The sequence below is a fragment of the Pleurodeles waltl genome, chromosome 1_2 (genome assembly GCF_031143425.1).
Source record: "Pleurodeles waltl isolate 20211129_DDA chromosome 1_2, aPleWal1.hap1.20221129, whole genome shotgun sequence".
Classification (NCBI taxonomy): Eukaryota; Metazoa; Chordata; class Amphibia; order Caudata; family Salamandridae; genus Pleurodeles; species Pleurodeles waltl.
The window spans coordinates 1,334,185,716-1,334,206,544 of record NC_090437.1 but is presented as its reverse complement, the minus strand read 5'-3'; the positions used below and the strand labels follow the sequence as shown (position 1 = coordinate 1,334,206,544).

The window sequence follows — 20,829 nt, the reverse complement described above, 5'->3', positions numbered from 1 at the left end:
TGACATTACATTTTTGATATCCTACTGGTTTCTCTTATCAGGTAGGAGAACCTTATGCCTCTTTGTAACACAAACACCGCTAGAGTGAATAGAGGGTAGGTAGGGAGGTCTAGGAGCCCTGGAGAAAGCCGAGTGTCTGACCCCCAGAGGTTACTTGTTTTCAGTGTTTGAATGGTGCTGGTGCCTCACCGCTATCTGTAATGTGAAGGTGGCCATCATACATGTGACATTATATTTTGGGTGCAGCTACAGATCAATACTTTCCCTTTGCAAGTGGTGAATGTCCATTGACATGATTTCTGTGCCATCACTGTTGCAAACATTCCTTGTGTCTGCATGTTAGCATGTGTCCCTTTCTCTTTGGACATAATGTGTACACTGATGTGTCATGCATGGTCTAGCTGTGTTAATGGGATGATTTCCGTATTCCCTCACACATATGTGCATGCCAACCTGTGTGCGGAATAAGACATTTGCAAGAGGGCTACACTTCATGTGGTGCCACAGACAGGAGTGTGTCACCATTGATGGTTGCCTGACACATAACCTTACCCATCATTGAATGTCATCTGGCCTGTACAACTGCAGAAGCAATGAGGGGACAAGACATGTATGACTAGATTCGAAGGACATTGATTTGGCATCAAGTAGTAAAATACACTGCATATATGTAATGGTAAAGGTTTGTAACATAGCTGTTGGTATGCCTCAAGGAGTGACTTGCGGTTATGTTGGAATCACAAGTGGTTGGATACAGCCATTCATCCACAGACATCTGGGTTTGCAGGACCAACGTGGAGAAATATATATATCTTCCCACTGAGCAACATGTTGAGGTCATTCTACAAGTACTTGCATATCTGTGTGCCTCTCCAACATACAAAGGACTAATGGTGTCAACTGATGCAGTCAGAGTATTTCATTGTAAGGGGTGCCCAGACATGATTACCCTGGGGCATGCTGATTCATTGTGTTGTGGATTTAAGGACATCTCCCTGTCAATTTGTATATTATGGCCCTCATTACAACACTGGCGGGCAGCAACCGCCGCCCGCCAAGATATAACCGCCGTGCGGCCGCCAATGCAGCCGCACTCCCGCGGTGGCCATAACGAGATCCCCGCTGGGTCATCCCCGGGGATGTCGGCCGCAACACGGTAGCCGGCTCCAAATGGAGTGGGCAGTGTTGCAGCAGTGCGACGGGTGCAGTTGCACCCGTCGCGCTTTTCACTGTCTGCTATGCAGACAGTGAAAAGCTCCATGGGGCCGTTGCAGGGGGCCCCTGCACTGCCCATGCAAGGGCCCTCAGGAGCCCCGCGACTCCCCTTTCCGCCAGCCTTTTCATGGCGGTTCCTACCGCCATAAAAAGGCTGGTGGGAGGGGGACTTCTAATCCCCTGGGCAGCGCTGCAAGCAGCGCTGCCCTGGGGGATTACAACCGCCGGGACCAACGTGGTGGTAAACTGCCGGTCCCGGCGGTGCGACCGCGGCGCTTCCGCAGCGGTCGTAAACCCAAGGAATGCACCGCCAGCCTGTTGGCGGTGCTTCCGACGGAACAGCCCTGGCGGTCTTTGACCGCCAGGGTTGTAATGAGGGCCTATGTCTACAGTGTACATTTCCACTCCAAATGTGTGGCATATCTGAGCAACATTAGTACTACCTCCATGACCCCATTGGGATAAATTTCACTTGGTGAAGTATGCATTGTTGTTATGTTTCCAGTGTGACATGAGTAATTCCATGTCACCTTCTCCAGGCTACTGTACTGTTGTCAGCAACATGGGGAACATCATTTCACATTGTTGTGTTATTGTGTATGTGACAAATAAATGTCTGCATGACCTTGTGTGGGATCTGTAGGAATTAAGGTGTCATTAGGCTACTATTGTATGACAACAGGTAATTGAGGTATGCTCCATGAGGCAAAGGTGATGTTGTCTCCTACTTGTTCAATGGTTACTGTGATTCCACAACTTCAGCAATGTAATTGAAGTTGCCTGAGATCCTGATTTTTCTGTGGGAAACTGTTGACAGTTCAGATGGCATGCATGCATTTTGTATGGTACATGTAGGGGCCACTTTGATGGAGTTTGTTGCTGGGGCCTTCTTGACATAATGGTATAGTTTGCTAATCAGAGTTATTATTCAAGTGTGATCAGGAACATGTGGTGACCCTTTTTCTCTTTGTATTTTCAGCATCAGCCCAGGCAAGCGAAGGAGACAGGGCACAACCTAGTGGGAAAGCATCTGACCACAGTAATGCCGGTAAAGACCACACCACCACGGATGGGTCACTGGAGTGCCATGGAAGAGACCGGATCTACATTCTCATCATTAGATTTAACCTACAGTGGCAACTCCCTAGTGGTGGCGGACCCACTGGGACGTACTCCTGTACGATCTTTGTCTACCATCCCCAGTTCTGTCACCACCCTCACTGTTGCTCACCATCTAGTTGGCCGTGCCTGTTTACCCAAGAGAGTGGGGATCTCCTTTGCTGCAGGCACCTCCACTCAGCCCCTGTTACCCCTGCTTCCCTGAGGGAACAGCCCATTGACCTCCTGAGGAACATCTCTGTCGGTTAGGCTGCCTTTGTGAATTCCATCCAGGGGTTGGCCAGCCAACTTCAGCAGACCAATGCTTTCCTGTAAGGCATTCATAGTTCCATGTCTGGCCTACAGAGATCTTTTCAGGGTGTGGTGTCCTCACTGATGGCAGCCAGTCAGCCCCCACATTCTGCCCTTCCACTTCCCTCTTCACAATCTCAATCCTCCATTCCCCTACCTATCCTAAGCACACAGATACATTGTATGTGTGCAATGTGAGGGTGTCAGTTTTATTGGTAGATTTGATGTTGCTGTGTTGTTGGTGTTGCGTGACACAATATGTCTACACTTCACTGTCCCTGTGCCTACGATGTGTAGACGTATGTTATTTTGTAGTGTGGCAGTGCAGTGTGAGTGACCAGCTCAAAGGGAGCGTTTAATGGCAGTGAATGTGTCCTTCTGTGTGCATGAGTCCTACTGTGTGCACAATGACAAGTGTAGTTGGTACCCATAGCGTGACCCCTATATCATGTGGATGATGACATGATGATCTGATCTTGAGCGTAATGGCACAGGTAGGTGTGTGTTCTTGCTGTCAGCTGTATCCAAAGCGGTGTGGATTTTGGGCTCCATTGATGATCAGCAGCAGCGGCAGGGCATGTGTGATGGGCTCATGGTGGCACAGAATGTGTAATGCTGCCTGCAGGTGAGGTGCTCCCTTTATACTCACCGTTTCTGCCTGCTGGGAAGTGGTAGTTGGACTGCCATGGTCACATTGGCAGTGTGCAGCCTCTATATGGGGGTCATTACGACCCTGGCGGACGGCGGAACACTGGCGGTAATACCGGCAACAGGCCGGCGGTGTTTCGCCAGTGTATTATGACCATGGCGCATTAGCCACGGCCATACCGCCGGCCCCTCCACTATACCGCCAGGCTTATGCTAGTCAGTCATAATCCCCAACCGCCAGCCTGTCCATGGCAGTAAACACCACCATGGAAAGGCTGGCGGTAATGGGGACTCGGGGTGCCTCTGGGGCCCCTGCACTGCCCATGCACTTGGCATGGGCAGTGCAGGGGCCCCCAGGCACAGCCCCATCGCGCATTTCACTGCCCAAATTTCGGCCAGTAAAATGTGCAACGGGTGCTGCTGCACCCACTGCACATCAACATTGCCGCCGGCTCTATTATGAGCCGGCTTCAATGTTGATGTGACTTTTCTGCTGGGCCAGCGGACGGAAACGCTGTTTCCATCTGCTGGCCCAGCAGAAATGTCATAATAGGGGGCCAGCCATACCACCAGCACTGGCGGTATGTTGGCTTCTGCGGTGTTTTTCAAAGACCGCCGAAGTCGTAATGAGGGCCTATGTGTCCGGAAGAAACACAGGCACCGTCAGCCTGTTTGGTTTTCTGACCACTGCAGTCTCATAATAAAGTGGTCTGACCGCCAAGCCAATGGCAGTCAGACCGCCACCTCCACCACGGTGGTGCAAGGACTGCCAAACTTGTAATGAGGCCCTTAGAGTATTATGGTCCTCATTATGACCTTGGCGGGACGCTTCAAGCGCCGCTAAGATCTGACCGCCGGGCGACTGGCAATGCGGGCGCACTCCCGCAGCGGGCATTTTGAGATCCCCGCTGGGCCGGCGGGCGGAAACCTGGTTTCCGCCCGACGGCCCAGCGGGGATCTCTGCCGCAACACAGGAGCCGGCTCCAAATGGAGCCGGCAGTGTTGCGGCTGTGAGACGGGTGCAGTTGCACCCGTCGCGCTTTTCACTGTCTGCCATGCAGACAGTGAAAAGCTGAATGGGGCCCTGACAGGGGGCCCCTGCACTGCGCATGCCAGTGGCATTGGCAGTGCAGGGGCCCCCAGTGGCCTCGCGACACCCCGTACCGCCAGCCTTTTCCTGGTGGTTCAAACCGCCAGGAAAAGGCTGGCGGTCGGGGACTCGTAATCTCCTGGGCAGCACTGTAAGCAGCGCTGCCCTGGCGGATTATCACCGCCGAGGCAAATGTTGCGGGAAACCACCGGCCCCAGCGGTGTGACTGTAGCGCTTCCGCAGCGGTCAAAATACACAAGATTGCATCGCCAGCCTGTTGGCGGTGCAATCGCCAAAACAGCCCTGGCAGTCTTTAACCACCAGGGTTGTAATGACCCCCTATGTCAATAAAACAACAAAATGTGTTATTTATTCAGGACCCTATTCCAGTTCATTGTTGAACCCTCTGACTGGAATACAGCCCAGACTTACTGTGAGTAGATGACATTGTTTTAACATTCTACCCATCACCTTTTTTAAAGTGTAACACTTTAAATGCGCTTCACTTCAATAACCTACATGGAATATCGCACATAAAAAAATATTGCCAGCTAAGGTACATAATAATACCTTCTAAGTCTTATATAGGTATATCTCGGAACAACAAGTGCTTGAACCACCCATGCCTGAACAATAAGGTCCTCGTTGTTACCACTAATACCTTTACCACGAATGCCTTAACAACGACTTTTCGTTGTAAAGGCATTCCTGGTAAAGGCATTATTGAACAGCATGCATGGTTCCAGCATGCGTCCCCCCTGGTACCCCATCCCTAAAAATTACCGCAACCCCCCTCCACAAACCCCAACCACCCCAACCCCCACCCCCAAAATTACCCCAACTCCAACCCCCTCCCCTAAAACCTAAAGCACCACAACCCCCACCCCACCTCTAAAACCTAAACCCTGACCCCCCCGCCCCTAAACCTTAATCACCCCGAGCCCCCCACCCCACCTCCAAAAACTAAAAATACCCCGACTACCCTCCCCTAAAACCTAAAGCACCTCAACCCCACAATCTCATAGATTTCCTTATGTCATTTTTCCGGCTCCCGTAACAGGGGACTGCCCCCCTTGATTACAATATGCCTGGCGCAGGCACAATGTAGCGCAAAGGGTTACAGAGTGGCACAATCCATGCATTGCAGCGGGGATTTTGGCCTCATTCGGCCACATTAACGTCAACAATAATGATGTTAATGTGGTGCAAGGAGGCGCTAGGGCATTATAAATATGCCCCCTTGTGCTTTAGCTAACTTCTGTAATATCCCTTTTGAGAAGCCTAGACATGTGTGTATGTGTTCATTAAAGATATAGGCCCTCATTATGACATTGGCAGTCTTTTCCGAAGACCGCCTTGGTGACGTCCGCAAACAGACTGCCGAGGAGGCAGCAATCCGCCCACCAGATTATGACACACAAACACACAACCGACAAAAACCAGCCACAACAACAACTCCGCCAGACTAAACGAAGGCGAAGAACTATTGAACCAACCACCCTCCCCGCTACACCTGCAACACACTGCCCTCCAAATTATGAACCATGAATCACCACAGCGGACACTCAACGGCGGTCAGCCATTGGCGGTGAAGACCGCCGTGGTAGAATTGACCACTCCACACCAACATAAGTCAACATTGTCCAGAATGAAAAACCCACACCTGACACACATACACACACACCATACACACCCACCAACAGCACTATAAAACACACCCCCACACAACCCACAATTCTTTGCAACTCGAAAATCTAGCTACACCTTGCCAGCCCAAACATTTCTAGAACTGCACACACAAACCACAGCCACCTATACTCCTGTCACGCATCACACACCACACACCATACCTCAACACTTAACACCCTCTGCACAACACACACACTACACCCACTAAACAATAGACATGTCCCCACAAAAGAACCCCTGTTTCACTGATGAGGAGTTGCGGATGATGGTGGAAGAAATCGTCAGGGTATAGCCGCAGCTGTTCGGTGCACAGGTCCTACAGATAACCATTGTCAGGAAGATGGAGCTATGACAGGGGATTTTGGACAAGTGAACCCTGTGGGAACCTATCCGTGCACAAGGGACGACATTTGCAAGAGGTGTAATAACCTACGGGGCAGGATGCATGCAGTGGCCTGCAGGCACCAACTTGTCATCATGAAGACTGGCGTTGGACCCCTCCTCCCCCACAGTTGACAGCATGAGAGGAGAAAGTCTTGGTAATCCTGCATCCAGAGAGCCTCACTGGAATCACTGGAGGGCTAGACACTGGTAAATCACCATTACTACCGATAGCTGCATGGCATGTCACCCCCTCACCCTGACTCCCTTCACCCCACTCCATCCCATACAGAGAACCACCCCCCATAACCACCCTCAACTGTATACCCCACATGCCCTACCCACTGCAAGCACACCCCTCCCAGTTCTGCATGCACACACAACAGTAATGCATGAGCAGCATGTAGCACTACCAATCCCACAATCCATTACCATACACTAACGAAAGGTGGAAGGACACCGATCCCATAGGGAAAGTCAGAAATGACTGTAACAAATCTCTTACATGTCCACAGGTACCCCAGCCAATGTCAGCTGCGAGGCACAGGAACCTTGCTTACAGTAGCCCAAAAGTACAGTCAATTATCCTCCTGGTACGCACATGTGCTTCATTGTACCAATTTCCTGTCCCTGTCCTCGGATTCCTCACTGTTGTCAACAGCCAGAACAGGTTTGGGCACCCAGAGTCACCTGGAAGTAGTGAGAGACACACATTACTCATGTACAATGGCACAGAGTACAACTTCAGGTGGCATACAGTGACATACATTGGGTGAAAACTCAAGCTCACCTATGAGCCACACTCTGTCCCTCTGTAGTCGTGCCATCACCTGTGGGATGCTGCTATTCCTCAACACATAGGAATCATACACAGATGGAAACTTGGCAGTAATGTGGGAGATGTATTGATCTGCAAGGCACACCATCTGGACATTTATTGAGTGGTGACTCTTCCTATTCCTGCAGACCTGCTCATTTGTCCTGGGAGGGACCAAGGCAATATGGGTCCCGCCAATGGCCCCAATCACATGTGTATGTGTCCCATGGTGTAGAATGCAGCCTTCACAGCTGGCAAATCCTCACTCTGAGGGAATGAGTTATAGCTGCTCATGTGTTTCAGCAAGGCAACCAAAACTCTTTGAAGCACTTTTGAAAACATTGGCTGTGACAGTCCTGCAGCCAAGCCCACAGTCACCTGGAAAGAACCACTTGCCAGGAAGTGGAGCACTGACAGTACCTGTACTGCAGGAGGTATTGCTGTAGTGCTATGGATACCATGAATCAGATCTGGCTCCAATTCTTGACACAGTTCAGTAATTTTGGCCCTGTCCAGACGATAGGTCATTATGATGTGCCATTCTTTCAGTGTAGCCACGTCCACTAGGGGTCTGTATATGGGTGCTTGCCTCCTCCTCCTCTGTATTGGTTGGTATCTAAGTAAACCAAACATGAGAAGTGTGTGACTACAGGAAGGATGGACACACAATATCACAGTATACAGAGTGGTCACATCCTATATACTCCAACATTTATTGTAAATCTCACTGGTGTCCTCTACATGCAAACGGACTTTCTCAAAAATACCAATACTTTTCATTAGTCACAGATGTAGTCGAAGTTGTGTGTCTTGATTAGTAGCATCCCAATTTAAATGTTCTGTCAACTACTCATCTGCATGCAGTGCACTGGTATGAGATCTAATTTGGGTGACAGAGTCTACAAGCAAACCAAAGTATGTAGCGGACTCAAATTGCCTTGGTGTCTATCACCGGTACCTATGACACACATTAGATTGACTGCCATGAGTACCAGCATTAGGAATTGGCAACCGCGTGTCCTGTGTGCAGGGACAGGTGTAAGTGACTTCACTTCGCCGGCATTTGCTGTCATGGTGGAAGGCGGTCTGCACCGCCGTGCTAATCCTCATTGGTTAACATGGAAGTCTATGGAGCATAGAAACCAATGATTATCACTGCCGGCAGACGTGACCACATTTTCTCTATCCCACTTCACTTGATTCCTGACTCTCAACACATCAACACCTCCACTGCATGTGCTGCTGTGTCCTGTGTCTGGAACCCGCGATGGCCCGTGCTACAGGTGATAGGGCCCCAGCCTTCACATTGGAGGAATTGGAGAAGTGGATGGGGTCCTACTCTTGTATGGACAGTTGTATGGGCCTCCAGATCAACAGGTGAGCCCCTTTTTGGGTACTTTGGATGCAACATGGTTGTATGGAGATGTATGTGTGTGCTGGCAGTGTGTCATTTGGGGAGTGTATTTTTGCTGCATGCAATGTGAACTCACGAGTCATGTGTGAGGTTAATGTGGGATCTTATACAGTATGTATGCCATTGCTGTAACAGAATGGAGTGTTGAGTTCATGGTTGTCTGTGTTCCCTATGCAGGTCAGCGCCCATCAGAAGAAAGAGTTGTGGCGTGCCATCACCAAGGATATGAGGAACCTGGGGGTACATATCCGGCGGAGGACCCACTGCAGAAAGAGGTGGGAGGACCTGCAACGCTGGGCCCGGAAGACCGTGGAGGCCAAGCTGGGGACGTTCTCCCAAAATGGGAGGGTTGCCCATCAGACCCTGACCCCCCACCAATGGCCCACATACTGGTGGTGGTCAATCCAGAGTTGGATGGGCACTTGAGGGCAACACAGCAGCCAGAAGGGGGTGAGCACACACTGTGTGGAATTCTTTCTTGATGCATGCCATGTTGGAGGGGTGCAAGGTTCTGGTCAGTGGATGGCCCAATATGCCCATATAGCTAATCTTGTAGAGTCCTGCTTAGCAATGAAGAGTGGTATTTACATTTGGTATTGACAAGTAGCTGGCATACCATGGCAGACATGGCTTAGTGAGCCCCAGTAGGTGTACAGATGGTAGTGTTTGAGTTAATTTCTGCTGTTGTTCCCAAGAAATTGTTTGGTATTGTGGTTCATAGTCACAGTGTTATTCCCAGTGAGTCATTGTGAGGTGTATGCCATATGTGCTGTTGTTGCTGTAATTAACCCTGTTCCCCCTTTCTTTTCCCCCCACCCTCTCTCCTTCTCTCATCCTGTCCTTGTGTGTGTCTGAATCATCTGGCAAAGAGGCAGGGGCACCGGTGAGTTTCAATGACACGTGACCTAGAAGTGCAGATAGGTAGTAGCACTGAAATGATGTGAGCTTACTTTTGGCTTATCATGGCCTTTTCGTCATTTCAACTCATATCCTTGATCTCAGTAACTGCCTACTCGGATTCTAAATAGCACCAGTATTTTGGTACTTGGTACCTGGTACATTCATTACCAAACCTTTACAGACACGATTTCGATGGACTCTTGAAAACTACCAATTTCTTCAGAGTAAAACTCTCTACACACGTATTTTCGCCTTGAAAAAGTCCTTGTGACGAAACACGTGTCGGCTTTTCACAGAATATATCTGTTCCATGAAGAATAAAATCTCTTCAACATCCACATTGTGTTTGGATTTGGACTTTTCTTTCCGCTCTGGACTTGATTTTGGACTATCTTTGGTGTGCCCTGGTATTTTTAGATAAGTATTGTGACACTTCTCTGCAATTTGTACTACAGCTACCCCTCAATGAATGGATGATTCTATAGTCACTCAATTATCACCACTGGAAATTGTGGTTTTAAACAGCTTCATTAGGGAGCATTAATCTGCTCTTGTGCACATTTCTTCTCAATGATGCAAACCAGTAATAGAAGTACTCAGCACTCACCTTTGATTCTCCCAGTGATGTATAGAAAGCCTTCCTGGTCCAACTTGCCAATGTCACCAGTGTGCAGCCATCCTTCCTCATCCAGAGCCTCGTTCGTTTTTTCAACCATGTTTAAGTAGCCCATGAAGACGTGTCTTCCCCTGAGGCAGATTTCCCCATAGCCATCCTTGTCTAGAGCATATATATGTGTCCAGCATCCTGGCATGGTCTTACCGCAGCTGTGGGTACATAATACAAAGATATGATTGGGGTACATGTATTTATTTAGTTTGAGAGTTTTTATAGTGTGAATATGACCTGAGAGTATCAGAGAGCTTTACAGTTCACTTCCAGTACCTTTTCACTACCATGCTGGGTGCCCCATGGCTCTTCATTGAGCCCTACACTTTTTAATCTCTATGTTACCCCCTTGGTTAACCTTATAAAAAAGGTTGGATTCTCAGTCACCAGTTATGCTGATGACACACAGTTAACAGTATCTGTGGCCAGAAATCCAGAAGAGACTGCAAGCAGATTTTATTACTGCATGCAGGAAATTGGCTAATGGATGCCCGACAGCTGCTGAAAATTGAATTCTAGGAAAACGGAGGTCCTTCTGGTTGGTAGCAAGTCTTCCTTTTGATGCCCTTCTTGGTGGCCTCATGAATTAGCCACTCTACCCTCGCCGGTTTCCTCTGTAAAAAAACCTGGGTGTCATCTTTGGGGACAGATTGTCTTTTGACAAAAATATTAATGTAGTAACGTCCTCAGCTTTCTTTGTGCTGAAAATCTTAAGGAAAACATGTCCATTCATCCCTCAAGATATGCAGACACTGGTAGTAACAGCATTACTGCTCTCAAAACTGGACTAGAGTAATGCACTATATGTCAACTTTTAATAAACTACAAGTCTTGCAAAACTCTGCAGCGCGTACGCTACTTAAGATTTAACTTGGGCTCCCAAGCCCTAGCCCGGCTACACTGGTTACCCACTCGCAAGCATGTTGAGCTTAAGTCACTCTGCATTGCTTTTAAGGCATTGCCTGGCTGTGGCCCTGAATATCTAAAAGAAAAATGTATGTGGTACCAGCCATCTAGATCCTTGCGGTCATCATTAGCACAAAGTGTAATTGTTCCCAAAATCAAAAGAGCTGGTTGGAGGGGTAGAAGCTTTACTTACTGTACTTCTAGGAAGTGGACCTCTCTCCCTTTTTATTTAAAGAATCAGGCAGACCTTCATACCTGTAGGACAGCCTTGAAAACTTGGCTTTTCAATCAATAACTTTATTCTTAACCAGCATTATTTTTACTTTCCTTGGACCTCAATGTTCTTTCTCTGTTGCTTGTTCTCTATAGTGGTAAACGCCTAGATGCCCTCAGGCAGTGGTTGAGCACCTAAAAAATATTTTTCATTTCATTACAGTATATAACAATTTTTCACCAGTATTGGTTGTTGTATAGTCTAGGAGGCTACCAACCATGTTATGTACATATTGCAGGTCAAATATATACATGCGTCCATTATACTGTCATCCACCAATATTGGTGGTTTTCTAGTCTGAAGGGTTCTCTGTCATGTAAGTCCATGTTACATAGATCGGCGTTGTGGCTATAGGAGAAGATGGTAGGTATAATGGTTTGGCCATTTGATAGGCAGTGTGGCATTGCTAGGCTAGTAGCGAACTTGCCTGTCACATACATAGAGCCAGCTGCAGTTAACTATAAAGGATTTCTAGGTGAGTGCAAATTATGTGTAATGGTCTTTTGTGTAATTACAGAAAAATTATGTGAAATTATACAATCACCTTTAGATATTAGTGTGAAATGCATCTTTGTTAAATTTTTGGTGTGAAGATGCATTTCACACGAAAAATAGCATGTAAAACATAACTACTGCAAACAACAACAGCTCGCATTCAGGCAGTCTGCATTGATCCCACGCTACAATTCCACAATTTTGCTGCGAACAGTGTGGCGTAATGGGTTAGTTCCCAAAATTATTCAGTTTACGCCGGCATCATTTAAATTCTGTCCGGACCTAATTATTTCCCCTTCGGTGATCTGGTCTTGTCAACTCTGTTGATTGTCTTTTAATACAGAGTATAATTATTGTTTGAACTTGGGTTGTTGGTTGACTTGGGTATGAGCCTTGGTCAAAAAGCAATCACAACTCTAGTCAGGGTGAGGTTCAGGAAGACCCTAAATTAATGTGTGCCCACCCTCTGGTAGCTTGGCACAGAGCAGTCAGGCTTAACTTAGAGGCAGTGTGTAAAGTATACGTGCCACACTTCAAACAGTAAAACAGTGAGAACACCACACAAGACTCCAGGGGGGGCTAAATATTTTTAGGCCTTTTCTGCCCCTTCTTGAGGCAGATCGGCCTAATATAATTAGGCAGACCTGCCCCCAGGGGGGACAGAAACCTCTAGACACCAGGGATATATATATTTTTTATTTACTTTATGTTTTTATGTATGGGGAACGACTCCTTAGACAAGGGTTGGTTCCCTGGGGGGCAAATTGTATTTAGGCCATTTCTGCCCCCCTTGGGGGCAGATCGGCCTATATTTGTTAGGCCAATCTGCCCTCAAGGGGGGCAGAATCCTCTAGACACCATGGATTGGTGTGTGTGTATGTCTGTGTTTTGTTAGGGAGGGCAGCCCCTTGGGCACGGGTCACTCCCCATGGGGGCACATTACGGTTGGCCATAACTGCCCCCCCCCCCCCTTGGGGGCAGATTGGCCCAATTTTGGAAGGCCCATCTATCCCCAAGGGGGGCAGAAAGCCCACCAGAGACCAGGGAAGATTTTGTTTTAAAAATTAGAGGTTGGGGGTATGGCCATACCCCGACCCCAAATAAATGGGGCCAAAGTTGTTCTCCCCACCAGTGGGCAGATTGGGCAATTACCCCCGAGCCACACCCAGGGGGACAGAAAGTCTAGTAGATGCCAGGAAATAAAAAAAAAATAAAAAAAAAAAAAAAAGCAGTGGGGTGGTGGCTACCAACCAGTATGGGCCTGGTTATGCCCCTACCCGAACTTAAGGGGGTAACAGCCTTTCAGCTCTTCCTCCAAACACTAAAACATCTTATCCCATGGCAAGCAAGAGGACGTTTGATTATTTTTGTTTTTTGTTTTACATTTGGGCCATGAGAGCTTGGTAACTCTCAAAACCTCCCCACTTAAAATGGTGAGGGCTGCACTTTTTTCTACTTTAGGACGCTGCCATGTAGAAAAATCCACAAGAGCTAGACACATCTGAAAACTAAACATCTGGTTGATTCCAGGGTGGTGTGCTTCACATGCACCCGCACCATTTCCTTACCCACAATGAGCTGCAAACCGCCAAGTTTGCTGGAAATCACACATTTTTCCCACATTTTTGTGATGGAACCTTCCGGAATCTGCAGGAATCCACAAAATTCCTACCACCCAGCATTGTCTCATCTATAACAATAAAAATTCTGCTGCACTTGTCAGCCTAAAAATGTTTTTTTTCAAACTGCCCTTTTGGACCAACTTTGGTTCCCCCTCAATTTCGACATGTTTTTGGATCTTCCCTGTCACAAGTACTTGGCCCAACTACACAAGTGAGGTATCATTTTTACAGAGAGACTGAGAGGGACGTTGGGTGAAAGGAAATCCCACACAGAAATGTGGGGAAAATGTGATTTTGTAGCTAAATTTGAGGTTTGCTGAGGATTCTGGGTAAGAAAACAATGGGGGATCCACGCAAGTCACACCTCCCTGGACTCCCTCGGGTGTCTAGTTTTCAGAAATGTCTGGGCTTGGTAGGTTTCCCTAGATGGCTACTGAGCACAGGACCAAAAAAGCAGGTGCTTCCCCCCCTTCCAGCCCCTCCCCCCAAAAAACAGGTAGTTTTGTATTTGATCATTTTGATGTGTCCAGATAGTGTTCTGGGGCATTTCCTGTTGCGAGCACAAGGCCTACCCACACAAGTGAGGTACCATTTTTATCGGGAGACCTAGGGAAACGCTTGGTGGAAGGAAATGTGTGGCTTCTCTCATATTCCAGAATTTTCTGTCACCGAAATGTGAGGAAAAGGTGTTTTTTTGACCAAATTTTGAGGATTGCAAAGGATTCTGGCTAACAGAACCTGGTGAAAGCCCCACAAGTCACCCCTAGGTGGCTAGTTTAAAAAAATGCATAAGTTTGGTAGGTTTCCCTAGGTCCCGGCTGAGCTAAAGGCCAAAATCCACAGGTAGGCACTTTGCAAAAAAACACGTCAGATTTCAATGTAAAAATGTGATGTGTCCATGTTGCGTTTCCTGTCGCGAGGATTAGGCCTACCCATGCACGTAAGGTACCATTTTTATTGGGAGACTTGAGGGAACACACAATAGCAAAACAAGTGTTATTGCCCCTTGTCTTTCTGTTCATTTGTTCCTTCCAAATCTAAGACAGTGTTTAAAAAAGACGTCTATTTGAGAAATGCCCTGTAATTCACATGCTAGTACGGGCACCCTGGAATTAAGAGATGTGCAAACAACTACTGCTTCTCAACACCTTATCTTGTGCCCATTTTGAAAACACAAAGGTTTTCTTGATACCTATTTTTCACTCTTTATATTTCAGCAAATGAATTGCTGTATACCCGGAATAGAATTAAAACCCATTTCAAGGAGCAGCTCATTTATTGGCTCTGAGTACCTTGGGTTCTTGATGAACCTACAAGCCCTATATATCCCCGCAACTAGAAGAGTCCAGCAGATGTAACAGTATATTGCTTTCACAAATCTAACATCGCAGGAAAAAGTTACAGAGTAAAACGTGGAGAAAAATGGCTGTATTTTTCACCTAAATTTCAATATTGTTTTATTTCAGCTTTTATTTTCTGTAGGAAACCCTAATAGGATCTACACAAATTACCCATTGCTGAATTAAGAATTTTGTCTACTTTTCAGAAATGTTTAGCTTGCTGGGATATAGGATTGTTTTCACACCCATTTCTGTCACTGACTGGAAGGAGGCTGAAAGCACAAAAAATTGTAAAAATGGGGAATGTCCAAGTAAAATGCCAAAATTGTATTGAAAAATGGGGTTCTCTGATTCAAGTCTGCCTGTTCCTGAAAGCTAGGAAGCTGGTGATTTTAGCACCGCAAACCCTTTGTTGATGCCATTTTATGGGAAAAAACTAAAAGAATGACATTTTCGCTGTATTTTAGCTAATTTCTTGGTCTCCTTCAGGGGAACCCACAAACTCTGGGTACCTCTGGAATCCCTCGGATGTTGGAAAAAAAGGATGCAAATTTGGTGTGGGTAACTTATGTGGGCAAAACGTTATGAGGGTCTAAGTGGGAACTGCCCCAAATAGCCCAAAAAAGGCCTGGCACCTGAGGGGGAAAAGGCCTGGCAAGGAAGGTGTTAAAGATTGGCCCGATGACTCAACAAGTCACATAATTCCTACCTGTATCCAACCTTTCCTAGCTAGAAACAATTTGAGGAAGGGATGTAAAAAACACAACTGAACAGGGAACTTTCTCAGGAACATTACCCCATTGTCCATCTTCCTCGTCCCAGTCATTACTTATGAGAGGCTTGACACACAGTTCCTTAGGAAACACCTGTTATCTTCTTTATCCGGTCAGAGACGGATATCCAACAGTTCGGTGTTGTGGGTAAGTGTGATTTTTCTTTTTTTTACAATAAATGTATGTATTGTTATAGTGCCTCCACTATCATGCTGTCACCTGTGGTCCTTTTCATGGTAAGATGTCTACTTGTCATGTGCTCAGCTCAAGCACTTCAGCTGGACCACAGCTGCTCTCAGTGTATCCCTGCTATAGTGGGTGCTCCTGGGTGTTCTACTCTCATGTAAAAAAAAAAGTGCAGGGGCACTTATGAATCGTGTTACCTGATGCTTAATTCCGCCACCTCATGAGATGGGAGAAACTTACAAGAAAGACGCACAACGTTGTCATTGTTTTTACAAAACTTCATTGTTTGGAAATTTTCCTGGCCCTCATCAATCTAAAAAAAGTATTTGTTACAGGTAAAAGAAGTTTTTGTTGGTCTAAAAAAGGGACACATTCCAATAGTACTTCTTGCCACTGAAGGGAACTACTTAAAAGATCAGACAAAAAAATAAAACAAGGAAGCAAAAGAAGGAAAGAAAGAAAAAAGAAAAAATGAAAGAGAGAAGGAAGGTAGAAGGAAAGAGAATGAAAGAAATAAGGAAAGAGAAGGAAAGAAAAAGAGAGAAGGAAAAAGGAGAGAAAGAGAAAGAAAGAGCAAGAAAGAAAGAAAAGAATGAAAGAAGAAAAGAGAAATGGAAGAAAGAAAGATAAGGAAAGAGTAACGAAGAGAAAGAGAAAAAAGTGACGGGTGAAAGAAAGTTGAGTGAAAGCAGGCAAGACAAAGAAAGACAAAGGGAAAGAAAAAGTAATAAGGACAAGATAAAGACGGCCTTAGAGAAAATGAAATAAGGAAAAAGAGAAAGAGAACAGAAGAAACGGAGAGAAAAAGCTGTAATTAGAAAGAGAAAAGGTGAGTAGGCAAGGATGAAAGAAGGCAAGAGAAAGACATAAAAAGAAAGTAGGAAAAAAAAAGAAAGAAAAATAGAAGGAAAGAAAGAAGGAAAGAAAAAGCAGGGAAGAAAGAAATTAGGAAAGCAAGACAGAAATAAAGGAGAGAAAGAAAAAGAGTAAACATTGTGGCCCTCATTATAACCCTGACGGTCTTCTGACTGCCAGGGTTCATGTGACAGTAGCACTGCCAACAGGCTGGTGGTGTATACCGCCACATTATGAGATTGGCGGGTAGGCTGCAGCCAATCTGCCACTTCTCCTCTCATACCGACATGGCGGCCGATATAGTACTGCCCAAGACATTATGAGCCGGCCTACCACCATGGTTTTCCACAAAAACCATAGCGGTAGGCCCCACCCCCCCAACACTCACCAGATGCCCCCACTCCACCTCACCCCCCTCCGATCCACTCACTCACCCCCCCATGGACACATACACCACACAACTGACTCCACCCCCACACAGCCACATACGCACACATCACTCCCCTCCTCCCCTACTACAGTCACAGCGCCCCTCACACCACACACACCCTCCCCGCGTACACGCACACAGACACCCACACGCACCACGCATACACTCATTCATTTACACTGGCAGACATGCATTCATTCACATATTGACATACATGCATTCATTCATGCATACTCCTAGACATACTCATACACATTCTTACCCACAATCACACAGACACGCACCCACTTCATCATTCTTACACGCATTCACTCACACACATACACCCATGCAAACAACACAACACACACAGACACATTCAGACACACACTCAGACATTCATGCACACACTCAGACACACACACACACACAACACCTAACCTCCCTCCAACCCACCTCCCCTGTTGGAAGCCGTACTTACCTTGGTTGAGGAGGTCTTCCGGCAGGGAAGGGGGTCTACTACCACCAGCAGCGCCCCGCCAGCAGAATACCGGCAAGCCGCATTACTGGTCATAGTCGGCGAATGTCAGGCAGTGCTCATAATACAGTGGATGGATGGTAGCCGTGGTGGCAGTATGTTGGCGGCCGTCACCGCGGCAGAAGGCGGTAAGTACCGCCAATGTTATAATCAGGGCCTGTATATCTTACTGCTGAATAGTTTTAAATAGACACAATCTGGTATATTGTGAAATAGCAGCGATAAGAAAAGCAAAACACTCCAAAAGGAATTTACAACAGTTTTGACAGGAGATGGGATCTGGTAAAGATGGAATGTGCATCTGAGGTGTCCTGCTATCACATCAAGCTCTAAACTCAAACGCAACACTAAAGTCAAAGGGAACTAGCTTGTGTGTGGATGTACTCCTTGTGAGAGAGCAAAATGCAATCACTCAAAGTGAAGGTAACTAGTGGCTTAAGTAGGCTGACCCACTGTCCTATGCTGTATGCTGTAGTGGGCGCAGCAAAATCTGATTGACACAAAAAAAGACCAGTGGCTTAAGAGAGGTGGCTGAAACAAATCAAGCTAAGTCACCCATGTCATTTCCTCACAAGTGTAACAATGCTTGCCTAAAACATATATCTCAAGTTCTCTGCCTTAATCACGCATATGCCTAAACCACGCATATGCTGAGCGGATAAGAGGAGAAGAACAGAAGAGGTGGAATCAGGAGAGGTAAGTGGGGCTGGGGGCGGGCTTAAGGTGGCGTTGTTTTAAGGGATGGGGCAGTTTTAGGGTGGAGGGTGTTGGGGTAGTTTTTTTTTAAAGGGGGCAGGGTTTTAGGGCTCAGGATGAGGGGTTCGGGGTAGTTTTAAGGGGGAAGGGACAGTTTTTAGAGGCTGGGGATCAGGTAGTTTTTTGGAAGGGGCCGGAGAGCGAAGAGAGGAACAGGAAGGTTGGGGAGAGATAAGTGGGGCTGGGGTCAGGTTTGAGTGGGTAGTTTTTAGGGTTGGGGGCAGTTTAGGGCTTAGGGCGGGTGGGGGTTGCTAGTTTTACTAATATATTTATTGCGGGCTCAGGGGCCAAAATAATCAGTGGGACAATGCCCCAACTCTCTAACGGAGGCACTGCCCCTGCTAGTTTGCTTAAATGTATGACAGTTATGGCAGTGTTGGGGTACTGTGTCGTAATGCCCCGTGTTTTAAGGTGGTGAGAAGTTTGGAAATACAAGTCTGATTCAATTATGCAAAGGTTCTTTTTCTACATTTTAAATGTCAGTGTTCACCTCTTGATGGTTTTTTCAGAATACTGGAGTAAGAGTGTTCTGGAATCCCACATAGTGGTGAAGACTTAGCATTTAGTGCTTCTGACCTCATCAGAGATACCTGGGATGAAAAGCTAGGATTACAAGTTTGTATCATGTCCTACGTCTATGTTAACCACTCAGTCAATATTGTGTTATTTCTGATGCTGTATACCATGAGAATGTAAGATCTTGTACTGGGTGTTACAATGAAAGGAAATACACAATACAGGCAGATTTAGGTGTAAATCCCAAGCAGTGCAGCTCTTATACATTGACAGATTGCCAAACAGATCACCAATCACCAAAGCCACATAGTGCACTGATAGAAGCCTGCTGGATCACAGTTAAAGGAGGTTCATCCTGAGAACAGCACATAGGATATTGACAGAGATTTGCTCACTGACCTTGAAAAGTCAAATGAAGCAGAAAAAGTGATCACAGGTTAGTACTACTGACCTTGCCATGCGGTAGTCACTTGTTACATGTATTGTATGGGCTCCCGAAGCCTCACTCATGCCGAAAAGCTCAGTGATAGGAAGATGCAGTCCCACAAAATATTCCAGGGTCTCCTTTGAGATGGGAGCAGCTCCTGTGTAACGCAGGGCACACCGATCAAGGCCCACGCCAGCTTGCATCTTTTTCAAAACTAGATCATCAGCCATCGAGTACCCAGGGCGGAAAGAGCCCTTACTGTAAAACAAAGCGCAGACTGGTTAGAAGTAGAAGTAAGAATTCACGAATAGGATGAACTTTATCTGATACTCTCTCTGAAATGCAAACATTGGCAAAGATGTCTCCAACCTAGTTGTCAGAGAGGTTTTGTCTAAGCTGCCAGATGACCCCATGATTATATCACCTTATCTCAGAATGTGATTTTTTTCAGGTAAGAGTGTGTTGTTTTTTGGGGGTAGTACTTTCTCATAAGGGTTGTTGACTGAAAGAAAAAAACTGTGTTCGGTTTGCCACATAAAAGCTGGTGAGCAGCACTCACAGCATGCCAACACCAGCCAGTGCTTAGCTTGTAAAAAATTAAGTGCCAGGTCCCAAGGTATTTCACTCGGGTCCACTGTAGCTGGCTTGACCCACATGCCACTTTAAACTTCAGGTTTAAGTTTGGGTTTTATCACTTTTTCAATACATACTGAAAAGTTAAATGCTCAACTACTGAACATCGCTTTTAAAATACACACACAGCACCACCATGTGGTGGATACTCATAAATATGTGCTGGTGCTGATCACCTGAAAACACCAGCACAAATTAAGCACTAATACCAGCACTCAGCTGCCCTAACCACACATTACCTCACACACAGTACCTCAGGCCTGTTCAGTGGTAGTTATGAACAATGAGGTCTGTGGTTTGAACTTGCACTTTCTTTGGAGGCTTTGATCTCAATTGTGTGGGACTTGGGGACAGGTAAGAGTCCAGAGGCTGGATGTGGGTGTGCTGTTCCTCCTTGCGGCGAGTCCTGATCCGAGTCAACCTCATCTTTGTTCGGGTCATATCAGGACTTGTTGAAAATGTTTCTTCTCTTTAGCAGCATTCTATTACCCCCTCGGTTAAATATCCAAGGTTCAGATGTATAAAGCATTTTAACAGTTGCAAAAGCTCTGATTTTGCTGTGTACGTATCTCATTTTAGGATCCGAAAACGGTTTTCCGACTCCTAAAATGGGATTCTGAATGAATACCAGCTCCATATCTGGAAGAGACTTGTTGTAGGTGTCCATTCTAAATACAATATTGGTATTATATCCATGTTTGGTGACTGAAATCTGGTCATAGGGCACTGGACGGATCCAATGCCATAAGAGCATCTGTTACGGAATATTAAAGTAGAGGGATCCACGCGCTCAAGTCTAAAATGAGTTAATAAAATACAATAATATAGAAACTCACCATGCTGCTGTGATTTTCTACTTCTCATTAAC

The 20,829-nt window shown here is 46.4% G+C and overlaps 1 protein-coding gene across 4 annotated transcripts in view; it reads right to left on the bottom strand.

Moving 5' to 3' along the window:
- Positions 1–20,829, bottom strand: part of LOC138251810 (long-chain-fatty-acid--CoA ligase ACSBG2-like) — a 152,839-nt gene that overhangs the window by 42,268 nt on the left and 89,742 nt on the right. For all 4 annotated transcript variants that reach the window (XM_069205684.1, XM_069205680.1, XM_069205683.1 and 1 more), the window contains 2 exons: positions 19,353–19,586; positions 10,172–10,389 (listed from right to left, as the gene is read on the bottom strand). In XM_069205684.1, the coding sequence (XP_069061785.1) occupies positions 10,172–10,389; positions 19,353–19,586 (452 nt within the window). The remainder of the gene's footprint in view (positions 1–10,171; positions 10,390–19,352; positions 19,587–20,829) is intronic.